The sequence below is a fragment of the Delphinapterus leucas genome, chromosome 1 (assembly GCF_059928025.1).
Source record: "Delphinapterus leucas isolate spDelLeu-1000000601 "Yukka" chromosome 1, BTC_Dleu_Yukka2, whole genome shotgun sequence".
Classification (NCBI taxonomy): domain Eukaryota; kingdom Metazoa; phylum Chordata; class Mammalia; order Artiodactyla; family Monodontidae; genus Delphinapterus; species Delphinapterus leucas.
The window spans coordinates 165,198,669-165,212,963 of record NC_143129.1 but is presented as its reverse complement, the minus strand read 5'-3'; the positions used below and the strand labels follow the sequence as shown (position 1 = coordinate 165,212,963).

The 14,295-nt window shown below is 40.3% G+C and overlaps 1 protein-coding gene across 2 annotated transcripts in view; it reads left to right on the top strand.

Moving 5' to 3' along the window:
• The window catches only part of KHDRBS1 (KH RNA binding domain containing, signal transduction associated 1), a 39,120-nt gene that overhangs the window by 9,909 nt on the left and 14,916 nt on the right, over positions 1-14,295 (top strand). Inside the window, exons 2-9 of one of the 2 annotated variants that reach the window (XR_002644729.3) lie at positions 2,738-2,862; positions 3,484-3,600; positions 4,959-5,105; positions 7,751-7,884; positions 8,673-8,874; positions 9,344-9,411; positions 10,208-10,266; positions 12,544-12,736. Coding sequence is in view for 1 of the 2 variants with exons in the window: in XM_022575072.2 (XP_022430780.1) it covers positions 2,738-2,862; positions 3,484-3,600; positions 4,959-5,105; positions 7,751-7,884; positions 8,673-8,874; positions 9,344-9,411; positions 10,208-10,266; positions 12,544-12,641 (950 nt within the window). In the remaining variant the exon portion in view is untranslated. Of the gene's footprint in view, positions 1-2,737; positions 2,863-3,483; positions 3,601-4,958; positions 5,106-7,750; positions 7,885-8,672; positions 8,875-9,343; positions 9,412-10,207; positions 10,267-12,543; positions 13,890-14,295 lie in introns of those variants that run through there. The other variant, XM_022575072.2, reaches the window with a different exon arrangement.

Sequence of the window (14,295 nt, the reverse complement as noted above, 5' to 3'; positions counted from 1 at the left end):
GCATGAGGTTTGAAGTTAGAGAAAGCCTGGGTTTTAATCCTTACTCTCTTACTACTTTAACAGCTTTGTGACTTAGAGATTTAACTTCTCTGATTTTGTTTCCTCAGTTATAAAATGGGGATAGTACCAGCTACTTCACTGAGTTACTTTTTAGGATAAATGAGGTAATATGTGTATGGAGTTTGATACATTGTAGGCATTTAATAAATATTTGGTCCTTCCCCTTCCAAACATGGAAGACCACCCTTCTTGAAGGCTCAAGTTGCTTCTTATTCTTTTGCTTTCTAGGCTAACCCCCTGATTGTTTTATCTTTTCAGTTCTGTTTTACTTAAATCATTGTTCTCTGAATTCTCTAAAAATGCTTTAACGTTATTTTTTAAATTGTGAGGTAAGTGGACAAGGGGATCCTAATTAAGATCTGCCTAGTTCAAAATATAGCAGAAGGATCCATGTTATAGAAAGGTCTTAAATTCACAGGGCACATTACATTGATATTAAACAAACCTTTCTACTGGGTTCAATTTTTGCATCCCTGCTTCCTATGGGAGTACAGATTAACAGACTTTGAGTCTTATCTTCTTGTTCTAACCAATTAAAGTTTCTGGAAAGTGGTATAAAGTACAGCTGAAGGGCCTAACTAGATGGCAGCAATTAGGACACACGGAGAGACATAGTTAAGATGAATGAAGTATGTAATTTGTTCCACATATTTAGAATGTTTCAGATTAGAAATGTGGCATCTTTGTTCCTGTGGACTTTGGAAGATTGAGTACCCAGTTTCCCAGCCCAGAAACTCAAGAGGTGTGTTCAGAGGTGGTAGGCTCAAAACTAGAGACTACAAAAAGTTAATATTAGTAGTAAGTGGGAAGGGGTGGGGTCAGGATACACTACCAGTGAAACAGTAAACAAATAGGTGTTGAATGAAGAAGCATTTAGTCTGTTGATTGTAAGGTTAAATTTGTTTTCTATTCCAAGCAATGAAAAATAGGAGTGCAAAGAGCACTGTCATTTACCGTTCTTATAAGAGTGTAACATCTGAAATTAGGCTTTTTAATAAACAGAAGCCTTCAGTTTGAAATTCTGAACTCTGTAGTCTGTCAGTCTCAGTAACTTTCCTTCATCCGTGTACTTTACAGCTGGACTTAGTCTAAACAGTTTTTTTTTTTTAATTGTTAAAGGTTTAGATTTGCAGTATGTGTTTGAAGTCGTATGTCTTTATACAGAACTGGTGGTTTTCAAAGTGTGATCCCTAGAGCAGCAATATCAGCATCACCTGCTAACTTGTTACAAATGCAAACTCCTAACACAATCCCAGACTGGAATTGGAGCCCAGCAGTCTAGTTTAACAAACCTTCCAGGTGATTCGATGAAGTTTGAGAACACTTGCCTTAAAATTATAGAAGAAACACTGGAAATGTTATATAAGGAGAACATTCTGTGTTAGTTAGAATGTTCCACTAATTTTAGGGAGTATAATTTTTTTGGTTGTTGTTCTCAGTGGACCATAGTATATAACCTTTTAGTTGCTGCTTTTCATTGCCTCCATACTTGGCCCCCATCTCTGTTAGTACTCCTGTTGTAGCATTTAACTATACTTCATTGCTGACTTCATAGACTGGGAACTCTAGTATATAAACATAGTGGAGATTGGGACCATGTTTGACTTGATCTGTTGTTTCTCATATACTTTACAGGACAAGGTGCCTGGCTCTTAGTAAGTCTTCCATAGTGGTTAGTGATCATACCTGTATCTGTCCCTTCATGTGCCTCTCCATAGGAAGCACTCAAACACTTGCAGTCACTGAATGAATGGATGGATGGGTGAATGAAGTTCCCTAATGATAGAAAATCTTTTTGGTTGCTAAGGTTCTAGCTGATGAAGCTGTCTTAACCCATGAATTGAAATTATTTTGGTGCATTTTTTCCTTTAGGACACTGAGTGAATTTGGGCTAGGTAGTGTTCAGTATATATTAAAACACTTCCTGAGGAATGGGCTTTTGGGACTTCCCTGGCAATCCCATGGTTAAGACTCTACACTTCCACTGCAGGGGGCTCGGATTTGATTGCTGGTCGGGGAACTAAGATCCCACCTGCCAAAAGAAAAAAAAAAAGAAAGAAAGAAATGGGCTTTAATTAGCATGTTTACATATGTTATTTTATTCTGTCTTTATAGTAACCTCATGAGGTAGATAATTGCCTCCATTTTACAATGAGGAAACCAAAATTCAGAGCAATTAAAAAATTTTTCAGAGTTCACACAACTGGTGAGTGGCAGAGTAAAAACCAGATCTTTCAGACTCTTAAGGATTACTACTATCCAAAGCACTACTGTTACAGAATTTTAATGGGATTCTCGGTTGTGTATTTAAATTATTGACTTTGTCTCTTCATTAAGATATGACTTTGTACTTTTTTCTTGATGCAGATTTTAATTTTTTTAGTTCGTTTATCCCCTTTTCCCCAATTCACTGCTAAATCCATTTTGTGTTAAGAACATTTGAATGTCTCTGTAGAGGTTTCCACTAGAAGTGGAAGAGCAGACTGCTCTTACTAGAAGCAGGCTTTCGGTTTCCTAGTTAGCTTCATCTAGCTTTGGTGCTTTCACCCAGTCTCCATTTGAAATTAGCACTTTCTCATTACACAGTACTCTGTGTATTGCTTTAAGCTGAGCAGACTCAGAATTTTGCCTTTATTTAAAATAAAAAACTAAATTAAATTCTGTTTGTCCTATTCAGAAATTGAGAAGATTCAGAAAGGGGATTCAAAAAAGGACGATGAGGAGAATTACTTGGATTTATTTTCTCACAAGAACATGAAGCTGAAGGAGAGGGTTCTGATACCTGTCAAGCAGTATCCCAAGGTAAGGGAAAGAGTGCCTCACTTTGAGTTGTCTTTGTAGTATGAGAGTATGTAGTACGTCTTGTAGCGTGGGCTGTAGCAGAAGACTTACAGAGATTTTGATGTGTCAGAAACTTAAGCTGGTGAAGGTTCTGTCCCATATATGTATCTGGCAGTTGAAACATGCAAGTCCGTCCCTAATAGCATAGCTATAGCCAGGATGGAAATATAATCATCTTTTTTTATCAAAAAAAAAAAAATTTTTTTTTCTCAAAGTTTTTTTTTTTTGGAAAGCAACTAGTTATATTTAGTTTATCAAACCAGTACTACCAAAGGGTACCATATGTCTGTTCTGTTCTGAAGTAACTGGCTTTAAAATATTTATGTAAAAGTATGAAGGGTTGCAGTGTGATATGAAAAGAGTGCCAAACTACATCAGGAAATTCAAGTCTAAGAACTGCCACTTTCCAGTTGTATAACCGTAGGCTAATCACTTTATCCATACAGCCTCAGTATAATACTTCAGTAAAAAGGGAGTGGTAATACTCTACCTATTTTACAGGATTATTGAAGATAAATAATACGTGTGAAAATATTTTATAGGAACATATGTGTTTAGAAATCTGTCTTTATTTTCTGTCAGTTCAATTTTGTGGGGAAGATCCTTGGACCACAAGGGAATACAATCAAAAGACTGCAAGAAGAGACTGGTGCAAAGATTTCTGTGTTGGGAAAGGGCTCAATGAGAGACAAGGCCAAGGTAAGCTCACATTAATGAGGCAAGAAGACACCCTAATGCCTTCCAGTAGCCCAGAGTCCAGTATAGATTCCTTATGGAAGTTAGCACTTGCGTATGTACGGAATGTGATTCCCTTAAATTTGCATTGGATATAAGAGATTATAGACCAGTTAATTCACTTCTTTGGCAGCGCTGGAAGAACCTAGGTGTGCCCTGGTAATTGTTTTCTTTCTGACTTTGACTGCATAGTAATGGAAACAGCAGTAGCAACTTTGGCATTAGTAAGCTTATCTATGAAAACTTGGAAGGGGAGCTGGATGTACTGAAACTTACTGAGACTAAAGACACTAAAATGTGAGCAGCACATTCCCTTTTCAGTAATGTGGAAAAGTGAGAGCACTAGTCTTGTGAGTGCAGGTGAGTCTGAGGATTAGTTGGCTGGTTTGTTTTATAGCCAGCTGGAATGTGAGGCTTTCTAAAAGAAGATATTACAAAAGGAACCATGAATAATCCTAACAACAGAACCTAATGCTTATTTTTTTTTTTCCATGCCATAGCCCCATACTCTTTATGCTCTTTGTAAGTGTGGAGAAACTTACCACCGAAACAGAATAGTCTTAGCCTTCTAGGGCTACTTACTGTTGTGGCCTCTCCCTTTGCGGAGCACAGGCTCCGGATGTGCAGGCTCAGCAGCCATGGCTCACGGGCCCAGCCGCTCCACGGCATGTGGGATCTTTCCGGACCGGGGCATGAACCCATGTCCCCTGCATCGGCAGGCGGACTGTCAACCACCGCGCCACCAGGGAAGCCCCAGGCCTCCTTTTATGCAGCCTAATTGACAAACATGTTTTCTCAGACCCTCTTTTGTCCACTCACATTTCCCACTAGATGAATACAGTTAGGGCTGAGGTATGTTATTCTAGCTAATGAGATTTACATGAGATTTTCTTCTCTCTGTCGTGACTTCTTTCCTTCCCTAGAACTTCCCAGACCATATAAGCAGATAAGAAGAGCTGGTGATTAAGAGCTCTACCAGGGATTTAAAAGCAAATGCTTGGCAATAAATGAGTGAATGGATGAATGCTTGGCAAACAGCTGTTGTCTGAATGGAAACTGGAAATAAGTTTGTCTCTTGTATACCTTCTAATAAGAGCTCCAGTGAATACACCAGTGATTTAAAACAGAAGAGCAGCAGACTAATTGCAGGTTTAGCAGACTGTGTAAATTACTATTCTCCAGAGTTTGTTTTGCTTTTTTCTTACACTTTTCTGTTTTTTTAGGTGTTGGGGTCATTTCTCAATGTCTCTTTGGCCTAGAGGTAAAGGTGTCATTTTCTCCCTAGTCCAAGTGATGCGATGTTTTTGTGCATCTGTCCGCAGGAGGAAGAGCTGCGCAAAGGTGGAGACCCCAAATATGCCCACTTGAATATGGATCTGCATGTCTTCATTGAAGTTTTTGGACCCCCGTGTGAGGCTTATGCTCTTATGGCCCATGCTATGGAGGAAGTCAAGAAGTTTCTAGTACCAGTAAGGAAATCTATATCCTGTATCTTTTGAGCAAGAGAAAACTGGGATCTTGTGCTTATTGCTAAGGCAGGGTTTCTTATCCAGGGTGTCTGCATAACCTGAAATTATATACCAAATTCTTCATTTATGTTCATTTTTCTGAGGTGGTCCATTATTTGTATCTGGTTTTCAAACCACTGTGCCCCAAGGCCACTCTCCCACTCATGTCTAATGTGGTTTTAGTTGTATACTAGTATCTTTTGTCAATATTTTGGATCCACAGTGTGTCTGGCATTTTAACATCTGGTTAACAGAGATTTAACAGGATCTTCACTAAATTGTGTATTTTGGTGCTAGAGTGGAACCAGAAGGTTATGATAGGAAAATGACTAAGGTGGTCATAATCCCCTGCACTTAGGGGGGTTTTATTCTAGACTCTAGAGAGTCTAGATGATAACAGCAAGAAGCCTCTAGTCTCCAGTGTTAATGGATTGAATTCCGACCTGAGTGCATTCAGGGCTTTCTCTCCTGGAGGAGTTTACTCAAGTAGAGATGATTTGAAAGAGGCATGATGATTGTAGGCTTAACTGTTGATAATATTAAACAGATTGGTGTACAGCTCCTTTCAGAATGTAACTAAGGCCTTGGAAGAATTGGAACAGACCAGGTTACCTGTCTGGCTTATTATTACCTGGTCAGAGATTTCATTCTTTGAGTAAGTAGAAAATGATGAATTTTTGCCATTTGGCAAGAACTGTTAGTTTTCAGAGTTAGTCTGAAAACTACTTACTGTTGAATATTTAATAACCAAGTATGAATCTGGAACCTTAAGAAGCATTTGGAGTACTATTCAGCTAGAATTGAGTAAGCATCATAGTTTCATCACTAAGAGGAGGTGATATATATAGTTCCTGGTTTTCTTGTATATGTAAAATGAGGGAGTTGGAACTGTGTCAGCATGTGAGAATTGGTAGAGCAAAAATTTATAGGGCGTGTGTACCTGTAATGCTGAGCTCCAAGGATTCCAACACTGTCTTAAATGTCTCAGCAGCTGCTTTGCTTCTAAGTATCTCGTCATCATTAGAGTGTTCAACATGCAACAGCCAATTTAAAATATCCTAGGAAAAACTCAGAGCTCGTAAATTTTCCCTTGAGGATATGCTTTTTACTCTTTGAGGTATATGTCGAAGCATCCTGAGCCATCCGTTTTCTGAAGGACTGCAGGGGAATGCCCATCTCCTCTTTATCATTAGACTCAGCATATTTCTCAAAAGGGCTAGGCTTATAAGGCTTCCATGTAAGTGGATCTTCAAAAGAGAAGCCTGCCAGGGAGGTCTGGGTTTCCTCAGTGTTGCTGTGGCAGTTAGAGGAATATGAGCAAATGGCCCATCATTGGTCCCTTGATTCTCCAATATGAATTTCAACCAGCAGAAATGTGTACGGTAGGAGGAGGTGAAGAGTTGGTGAGGGGGCGCATCTCTGTGGTGACTAGAATCTTCTAAAAGCTGTATACACCTGGAATATATAAAAATGCATGAAGTTAAGACTGAGTGATTCTCTTCAGGAAATATGTGAAAAGATTTGCAAATGGCATTTGGCTCAGTTCTTCCCCCTTGTGAAGAAAAAAAGTGAGCCTGTTTTTGCGTCCATGACCAGAGCCCTCCGTTTTCCCCGTAGAACCTGGTACAGTAGGAAGAGCACTGGACTGGGAGCTTTATCTGCATCATCTTGGACAAGTTATTATATCACTTTTCTGAGCCTCAGGTTCCTTGTTCATCCCAAACATTTGTTAAGTATCTGGTAGGTGCCTAATACTATGCTTGGGTCTGAAGTTACAAAAATGGCTCTTGAAGAGCTCACAACCTAGTGAGAAAGACATACAAACAATTCCAAAGTGATGTGGTAAGTGCTTAGAGAAAATTACATAGTGCTGTGGGAAAAGAGGAGGGAGTGAAGGGTTGGCATCAAGAGAAAGTTTTTCAAAAGAGGTGAGGTAATATTTTAGATGAAATCTTGTGAGAGTTAGAATCCCTCAGGTGGACAAAAAAAGGCAATAACATAGTCTGATGATTCAAAGCCTAGATTTTGGAGACAGGTAATTCTGAATTTACATGTAGAATCTGCCACTTCCTAGCTCTGTGTCCTTAGACTGATTGCTTTATACTTCCCGAATCTGTTTTCCCAAATGTAAAATGGGAAGATCTGCCTATTTCAGGGTTAATTTGAAGATTAAACTGAAAACCCTATATAAAGTTTATTATATGGTACCCAGCCATAGAACTTAATTAATGGTAGTGGCTTTTATTATTCTAGAAAGAGGAAACTATTTGCAAGAGTGGATGTTTAAGAGTATGCCATGTTCTGAACTGCACGTTGTTCAGCATGGCTTGAAAGGAGGTTATACATGGAGAGAGGATGGAAGTGATCTGGAGAGCTAGGCAGGGACCACATCGTGAAGAACTTCATCTGAATAATGAGGGGTCTACCATCAAGACTCTCCTCAAAGAGGTGACAGGTAGAGTGCCATTTGACTTCAGAGAATGAATGACCTGAGACTTCATCTGGGCTTTCAAAGTTGTTCTTAGCATCCAACGCCCGTATGGGCTAGATGACTTCTCAGCAGAAGGTAGAGAATAACACTCCTTCCCATTATCTTTTATCCACAGGATATGATGGATGATATCTGCCAGGAGCAGTTCCTAGAGCTCTCCTACTTGAATGGAGTACCAGAGCCCTCTCGCGGACGTGGGGTGCCGGTGAGAGGCCGGGGAGCTGCACCTCCTCCTCCACCTGTTCCCAGGTATAAATAATGGAGACAACTAGAAATGGGATGTGAATTTGACTGCTGGTACCATCTCTGTTTTACTGGTGCCCTTATCTCCAGCTTAGAAAGGGTCTCAGGATTTGTATGTTGCATCAGGAGTGGAGTTCTAGGGAGTTCCCTGGTGGTCTAGTGGTTAGGATTTGGCGCTTTCACTGCTGTGGTCCAGGTTCAATACTTGGTCGGGAAACTGAGATCCTGCAAGCCGCATGGCATGGCCAAAAAAAAAAAAAAAGAGTGGAGTTCCAGATCTTCGTCACTTTGACTATAATCAGGTACAGCAGTCCTGAAGCTTTAGGACTTCAGGGCTAAAGCTTTTTTAACTTTTGGACAGTTTTAGCATTCTTAAATGGTCTTTGACTTTAGAATTTTACCTTTGCTGATTGACCTTTATGGACTGTTCAGACTCTCCAAGGCAGACGCTCCACTAATGAGACGTTAACAGGTCCACCATGGGACCTGGGGAGCCTTACAGTATGGGTCCTTTACCCACCTACACATTCCTCTGTGTTGTTTTGTTTTGGCTGCGCTGAGTGGCTTGTGGGATCTTAGTTCCCTGACCAGGGATTGAACCCTTGCCACGGCATTGAAATCGCCAAGTACTAACCACTGGACCACCAGGGAACTCCCCATTCCTCTGTGTTTTGATAATAGTCTATTTAAGGCATTGTAAAATCTATCTAGCTCCAGAATTTGCAAACAAATCTGAACATGAAAGTAGCCTATTTATAAAAATCTCCATTTAAAATAAACTTTCTTTTTTGCAGGGGCCGAGGTGTTGGACCACCTCGGGGGGCTTTAGTGCGTGGTACACCAGTGAGAGGAGCCATCACCAGAGGTGCCACTGTGACTCGAGGAGTGCCACCCCCACCTACTGTGAGAGGTGCTCCAGCACCAAGAGCACGGACAGCAGGCATCCAGAGAATACCTTTGCCTCCACCACCTGCACCAGAAACTTATGAAGAATATGTAAGACATTCGGACAGTGCCATTTCCTAATACCTAACAGGTTGCCAAAGGAAGTTGAATGACAGGGCCTTGGCCCTTGATGTAGGTGGCAGGGACTGCCTGTAAGATTTGGAATCTGCCCTCTTCTCTTGCAGTGAATGTTAAACTATGAGAAGAGTTTTCCATTTTTAAGCATGGTTTACTGTATGTATGTAGATTAAACAGGAAATAAGTTGTCCCTTGATGTTTAGTGTGTTACTAAAGGAACTCAACGCTACTACTGCTGATGATGTTGAAGTTCAAAAGAAACATGGTTTCTTTTTTTTTTCTTTAGTCCTTTCTTTTCTTGACTATTCCACAACAGGTGTTAACATTTTGGAGGGAAATTCCATGTTCTCTTAATCCAGAAGCCCGCCATACTCCCATGGGATATAATTACCTTACCTCCTTTCCGTGATTCTGACTTTCTATTTCATTTTATTTGTTCTAGGGATATGATGATACATATGCAGAACAGAGTTATGAAGGCTACGAAGGCTATTACAGCCAAAGCCAAGGGTGAGTCAGGCAGTAGAAGTGCTGTTTCATGTCCTCGGGATGGATAAGAGGGAGTTGGAGGAACTGAGAGATTTAGGCAGCACAAATCTAAGGAGCAGGGTGGCTCACCTCTCTTGAGGGTGTCTCGTCTGCTTTTGACGTCTATAAGGCACACACTTGGATCTGCAAATTTGGATAACTGTGAATTTTAAATTATAGTGTAGAATCTGGGGTTAGCAGATGAAAAATTCCTGAGCTGTGACTACATGGAAACAAAGGGAAGAGGCCTTAAAATTATTTTGATTTATTATTAAAAAATGTCACAGCCACATTAAAGTTGCATAAAAGTTTAAAAGGATACTAGAATCCCACTGTTGTAAGTCAGGTTCTTTTCTGCTCTTTTTTTAAAAAACATTTTTAGTGTATGTGTATATATATATCTTAACTGTGATTGAAAAGGTCTCATAATTCTACAATGAGGACAGAACAGTTCTTTTCATGTTTCTTTAATCTCTTCCAGTTAGCCCTGTGAATACATGTGTATGTACACTGTGGTTAAGATTGAGCTTTTGGATTGAGCTTTTTCACTTTAAATTGTTGCTATTCGTTTTTCTTTGCTATGGTTGTCACAGTTTTTAAATGAGTACCTAGTGTGTACATGCTTTGGAAATATTTTGTGGTTTGGAGATGGGGTAAAATGAGCATCTTTTTTTTTTATACCCACAAAAAAATGACTGAAATATGGAAGTATTGGGGAGAAAGGTAAAACTGAAACATGGTTACTACATAGCTCTAACACTCTGTCTTTGGCTTTCAGGGACTCAGAATATTATGACTATGGACATGGGGAGGTTCAAGATTCTTATGAAGCATATGGTATGTATTTATTTCTGTGTTGGGACAAAATGTGCAAGTAAGTGCCCTGGAGAATGCTGGTGACTGGATTATTGGGGGTCAGTCATGCATCTAAGGAGAAACCTCTAATAGAAGGCCAATATGTTGATAGATGTGGCAATAGGAGTCCTGCTCTTAAATTGTGTGGTGTGCGGTAGAAAGAAGGACTTACTGAAATGAGATAGGTGTGCTATTACTCTTGGACGGCTAAGCAGATGTCCTAAACTAGGACTCAGGTCTAGGTTGGCCTGGTTGGAGCAGCAGGCTTTTCAGCTGATGTTGATTCTTTTTGTACTTTAGGCTGGGAGATGGCTAGGCCTGGGTTATGTTGCTGGGCCTTTGCTGCTGATACCTAGGCCACGGCAGTGGATAATAAGAATTTAATCATATCCAATTCTTCTGCCCCACCTCATTTTTAAAAACAATTTTGGATCTCATCATGAAGAATCTCAGTGTAGAGGAAATGCTAGCTGAAAGAAACCTAAACGGCAAGAGCAGGTTGGGGGCAGGAATAGTGTCCATTAGATTAGAAACTGGGGGCTGAAGCCAATTCAGGGCAGTACTGGCACCAAGCTCCTTACTGTCTTGGAGACATCTCAGTTCAGTCCTATAATCCTAAGAGAGCTATATAGATGCTGGAATGGCAGCAGGACCAAACTGCCTTTCCTGAGGCTTGGTTGAAAACACATTGCTCAGGAGTATCCTCAAGAGCCAGTTATGGCCCTGTATTAATGGGTCCCAGAGGGAGTACCATGTGGCAGTAGATGCAGAGAGAGCAGCCTTTTAAATGTGAGGTGTTTCCGGCATACCCAAGGGAAGTCCAGAGACTTTGGCAAGCGGGTCAGCAGTTGACCGTTTAAGTTACTAGCTGACAGTCTCCCTTACCCCTAACTGAAAAGAGGGAGCCTCTTAGGGTTCCCACAGACAGACTCCTCAACTGCTCAGCACAGTATGTAGGAACCAGTCAGCTGCTTGCCCAGAGAAACAGTTTTTACCAGTTCTAGCTAAATGGTACTGGACAGTTGCCATCCGTAACACTGCACTGCTCTCTGCTCGTATGCCACTATTTAGAAGGGTGGTATGATTGCTCCAGGGTATTTCCCTTCATCGGTGAAGCAGCACAATGGGGCCTCTGTATGTGTTTGACTAAATTACATTTCTGTTTTGCTGGAGAAAAGACGGCACTGAAATAGGCAGGCTGCTCCTTGTTCTCCTGGTATGATGTTGCCACCGTTAATCTGTTCTGATTTCTGCCTTTATAAGCAGAGTTAGAAAAATAAACTGTCTTGTTGGTACCCAGAAGCCACTTGGAAAGTGATGGACATATCTATTTTACTAGAGGTATAAACAGGCTTAGATAGCATAGGGCTTTGTGCAACATCCATAAAGGAGTTTTAGACCTATATTGATGGAAGCAGATGTTTGTGAATGCAAGGAGCTAGAGAAATAACAGGCCTGAGTAACATCTGGGGGTGAGTGGGAAGAATAAGCTTATAAACACAACTCATGTTCATAAGATATCAGCTCTAGTAAGTGATCATCTCTCCTATAGGCTTTTCCCTGTCACAAAGGAAAACCATTTGAGGATGTCAGTCATGTTGTCTGGCTTCTCTGGACTATTGGCACAAAAAAGGAGATAATGAATTCTCCTAATGAGTGCTGTTAACACATTTGATTGTACTTCCCACTGCCAGAACAGTGAACCAGCTCTGCTGGTGGAGGGCTCTTGAAACGTGGCCATTGCTTGCTCTTCCCAGGGAGCCAGAGGACATTTCTCCATGGGGAAATCAGACTTGCTGTTGCATAGGAAGGGAGCTACCTGCTGCTTCCAATCTGAAAGACTTCCAGAAATTGTCACCTTACCTGAGGCTCTGTGCCAAATTGCTTTGGAAACAGGAAAGAGCATTGCAGATCCACTGAGGTCGATTTCCTCATTGTCCCAAGCAAGGTTTTAGGTTTATTCAGGTTTGGGGGCTGGAGTATAGATTATGTTGCCTATGGACATCTTCTTTCCTGGACATCACTCCAAGTTCTTCCTGAACTGTTTCCTCTGTCTGTCCACTCAAAACTGTCCTACAGTTGGAAAATTGCCTAAGCTGCTCAGGAGGGCCAAGCAGAGTAAAAAAGTAAGGACCACCCAGGAGGTGGCAAGACATTGGAAGCAAAGCAGTGTTTTTGGTGACCAGGTGACCTACGCCTGCCCATCTGGAAATGCCATTGGCACATGGGTTATAAACTGTTCTTGCTTTTTCCCCACAGGCCAAGATGACTGGAATGGGACCAGGCCGTCGCTGAAGGCCCCTCCAGCTAGGCCGGTGAAGGGAGCATACAGAGAGCACCCATATGGACGTTATTAAAAACAAACATGAGGGGAAAATATCAGTTATGAGCAAAGTTGTTACTGATTTCTTGTATCTCCCAGGATTCCTGTTGCTTTACCCACAACAGACAAGTAATTGTCTAAGTGTTTTTCTTCGTGGTCCCCTTCTTCTCCCCCACCTTACTCCATTCTTAACTCTGCATTCTGGCTTCTGTATGTAGTATTTTAAAATGAGTTAAAATAGATTTAGGAATATCGAATTAATTTTTTAAGTGTGTAGATGCTTTTTTTCTTTGTTGTTTAAATATAAACAGAAATGTACCTTTTCTAATAAAACAGAAGTTGAGTAAAAAAAAAAAAACCACAAACCTGTTAGTTTCAAAAGTGACATTGCTTGCTTAAAGGTTCTGAAGTTAAGGCTTGTTAACTTTCTCTTAGTTTTGACTTGAGGCATCCCGTAAAGTTGTAGTTGCAGAATCCCAAACTAGGCTACATTTCAAAATTCAGGGCTGTTTAAGATTTAAAATCACAAACGTTAACGGCAGTAGGTGCCACCATGTAAAAGTGAGCTCAGACGTCTCTAAAAACGTTTCCTTTAAAAGCACATGGCGGTTGAATCTTAAGGTTAAATTTTAATATGAAAGATCCTCATGAATTAAATAGTTGATGCAATTTTTAACGTTAATTGACTTAAAAACAACAACAACAAAATTAGGTTCGTAAAACTGACTTTTTCATTATGTGGGTTTTGAAATCTAGCCCCAGACATACAGTGTTGAGAGATACTTAGTGGGAAGTAGGTTTCGAAGAGGTTGATATGGGGAGAGGGGCTGGCCACTTGAATTTGATGCAGAGCTTTTTAGTCACGAACAACCTTTCAGTAATAGTACTAATAATTAACATTTCAGTATTCAAAAAGGCAAAGTATTTTGTCCATCTGAGATTCTACACTCCATGAAAAGCTCACTTGGACACTGGGGCCAAAAGCTGATGATTTTCTTAAGTTGACGGTTGTCAATATTGAACTGTTACCAAGGTAGTTAGTCAAGTATGTCTCAACACTAGCATGATATAAAAAGGGACACTGCAGCTGAATGAAAAAGGAATCAAAATCCACTTTGTACATAAGTTAAAGTCCTAATTGGATTTGTACCGTCCTCCCATTTTGTTCTTGGAAGATTAAATGCTACATGTGTAAGTCTGCCTAAATAGGTAGCTTAAACTTATGTCAAAATGTCTGCAGCAGTTTGTCAATAAAGTTTAGTCCTTTTTTAATCAAAGTAAATGTGATGAATTGTCATTTTTTTGGGTGGACAATAAAATAGTTTTCTCTTTCAAATAAACTTAAATTAACTCTAAAGTTAATGGGCTTGTTAAAAGTTGGAGACATTCTTAAAAGTGGTGGGGGGGTATTTTATTTTAAGTTTACCAAAAAAAAGTTTATGAGTTGTTAAGTTTTAGTTTAAAAATAACCAAAGCTTTTTCACCCCCTGGAAGTTGTTGAAAGCAGTTTTATCCAATCCTTATCACAAGCTCTAATTTTTGGAGAGAAAAATCCAACTAAGTTGAAACTTGGATTGGTTTCCATACATAGGCCTCAGTACTTAAAGTGCCAGCCATCCTAGTTTGCACCTTCTGTAGAGCCTGTAGGTGGCCCTAAGAGTGACACCAAATAATCTCTGTGAACTTGG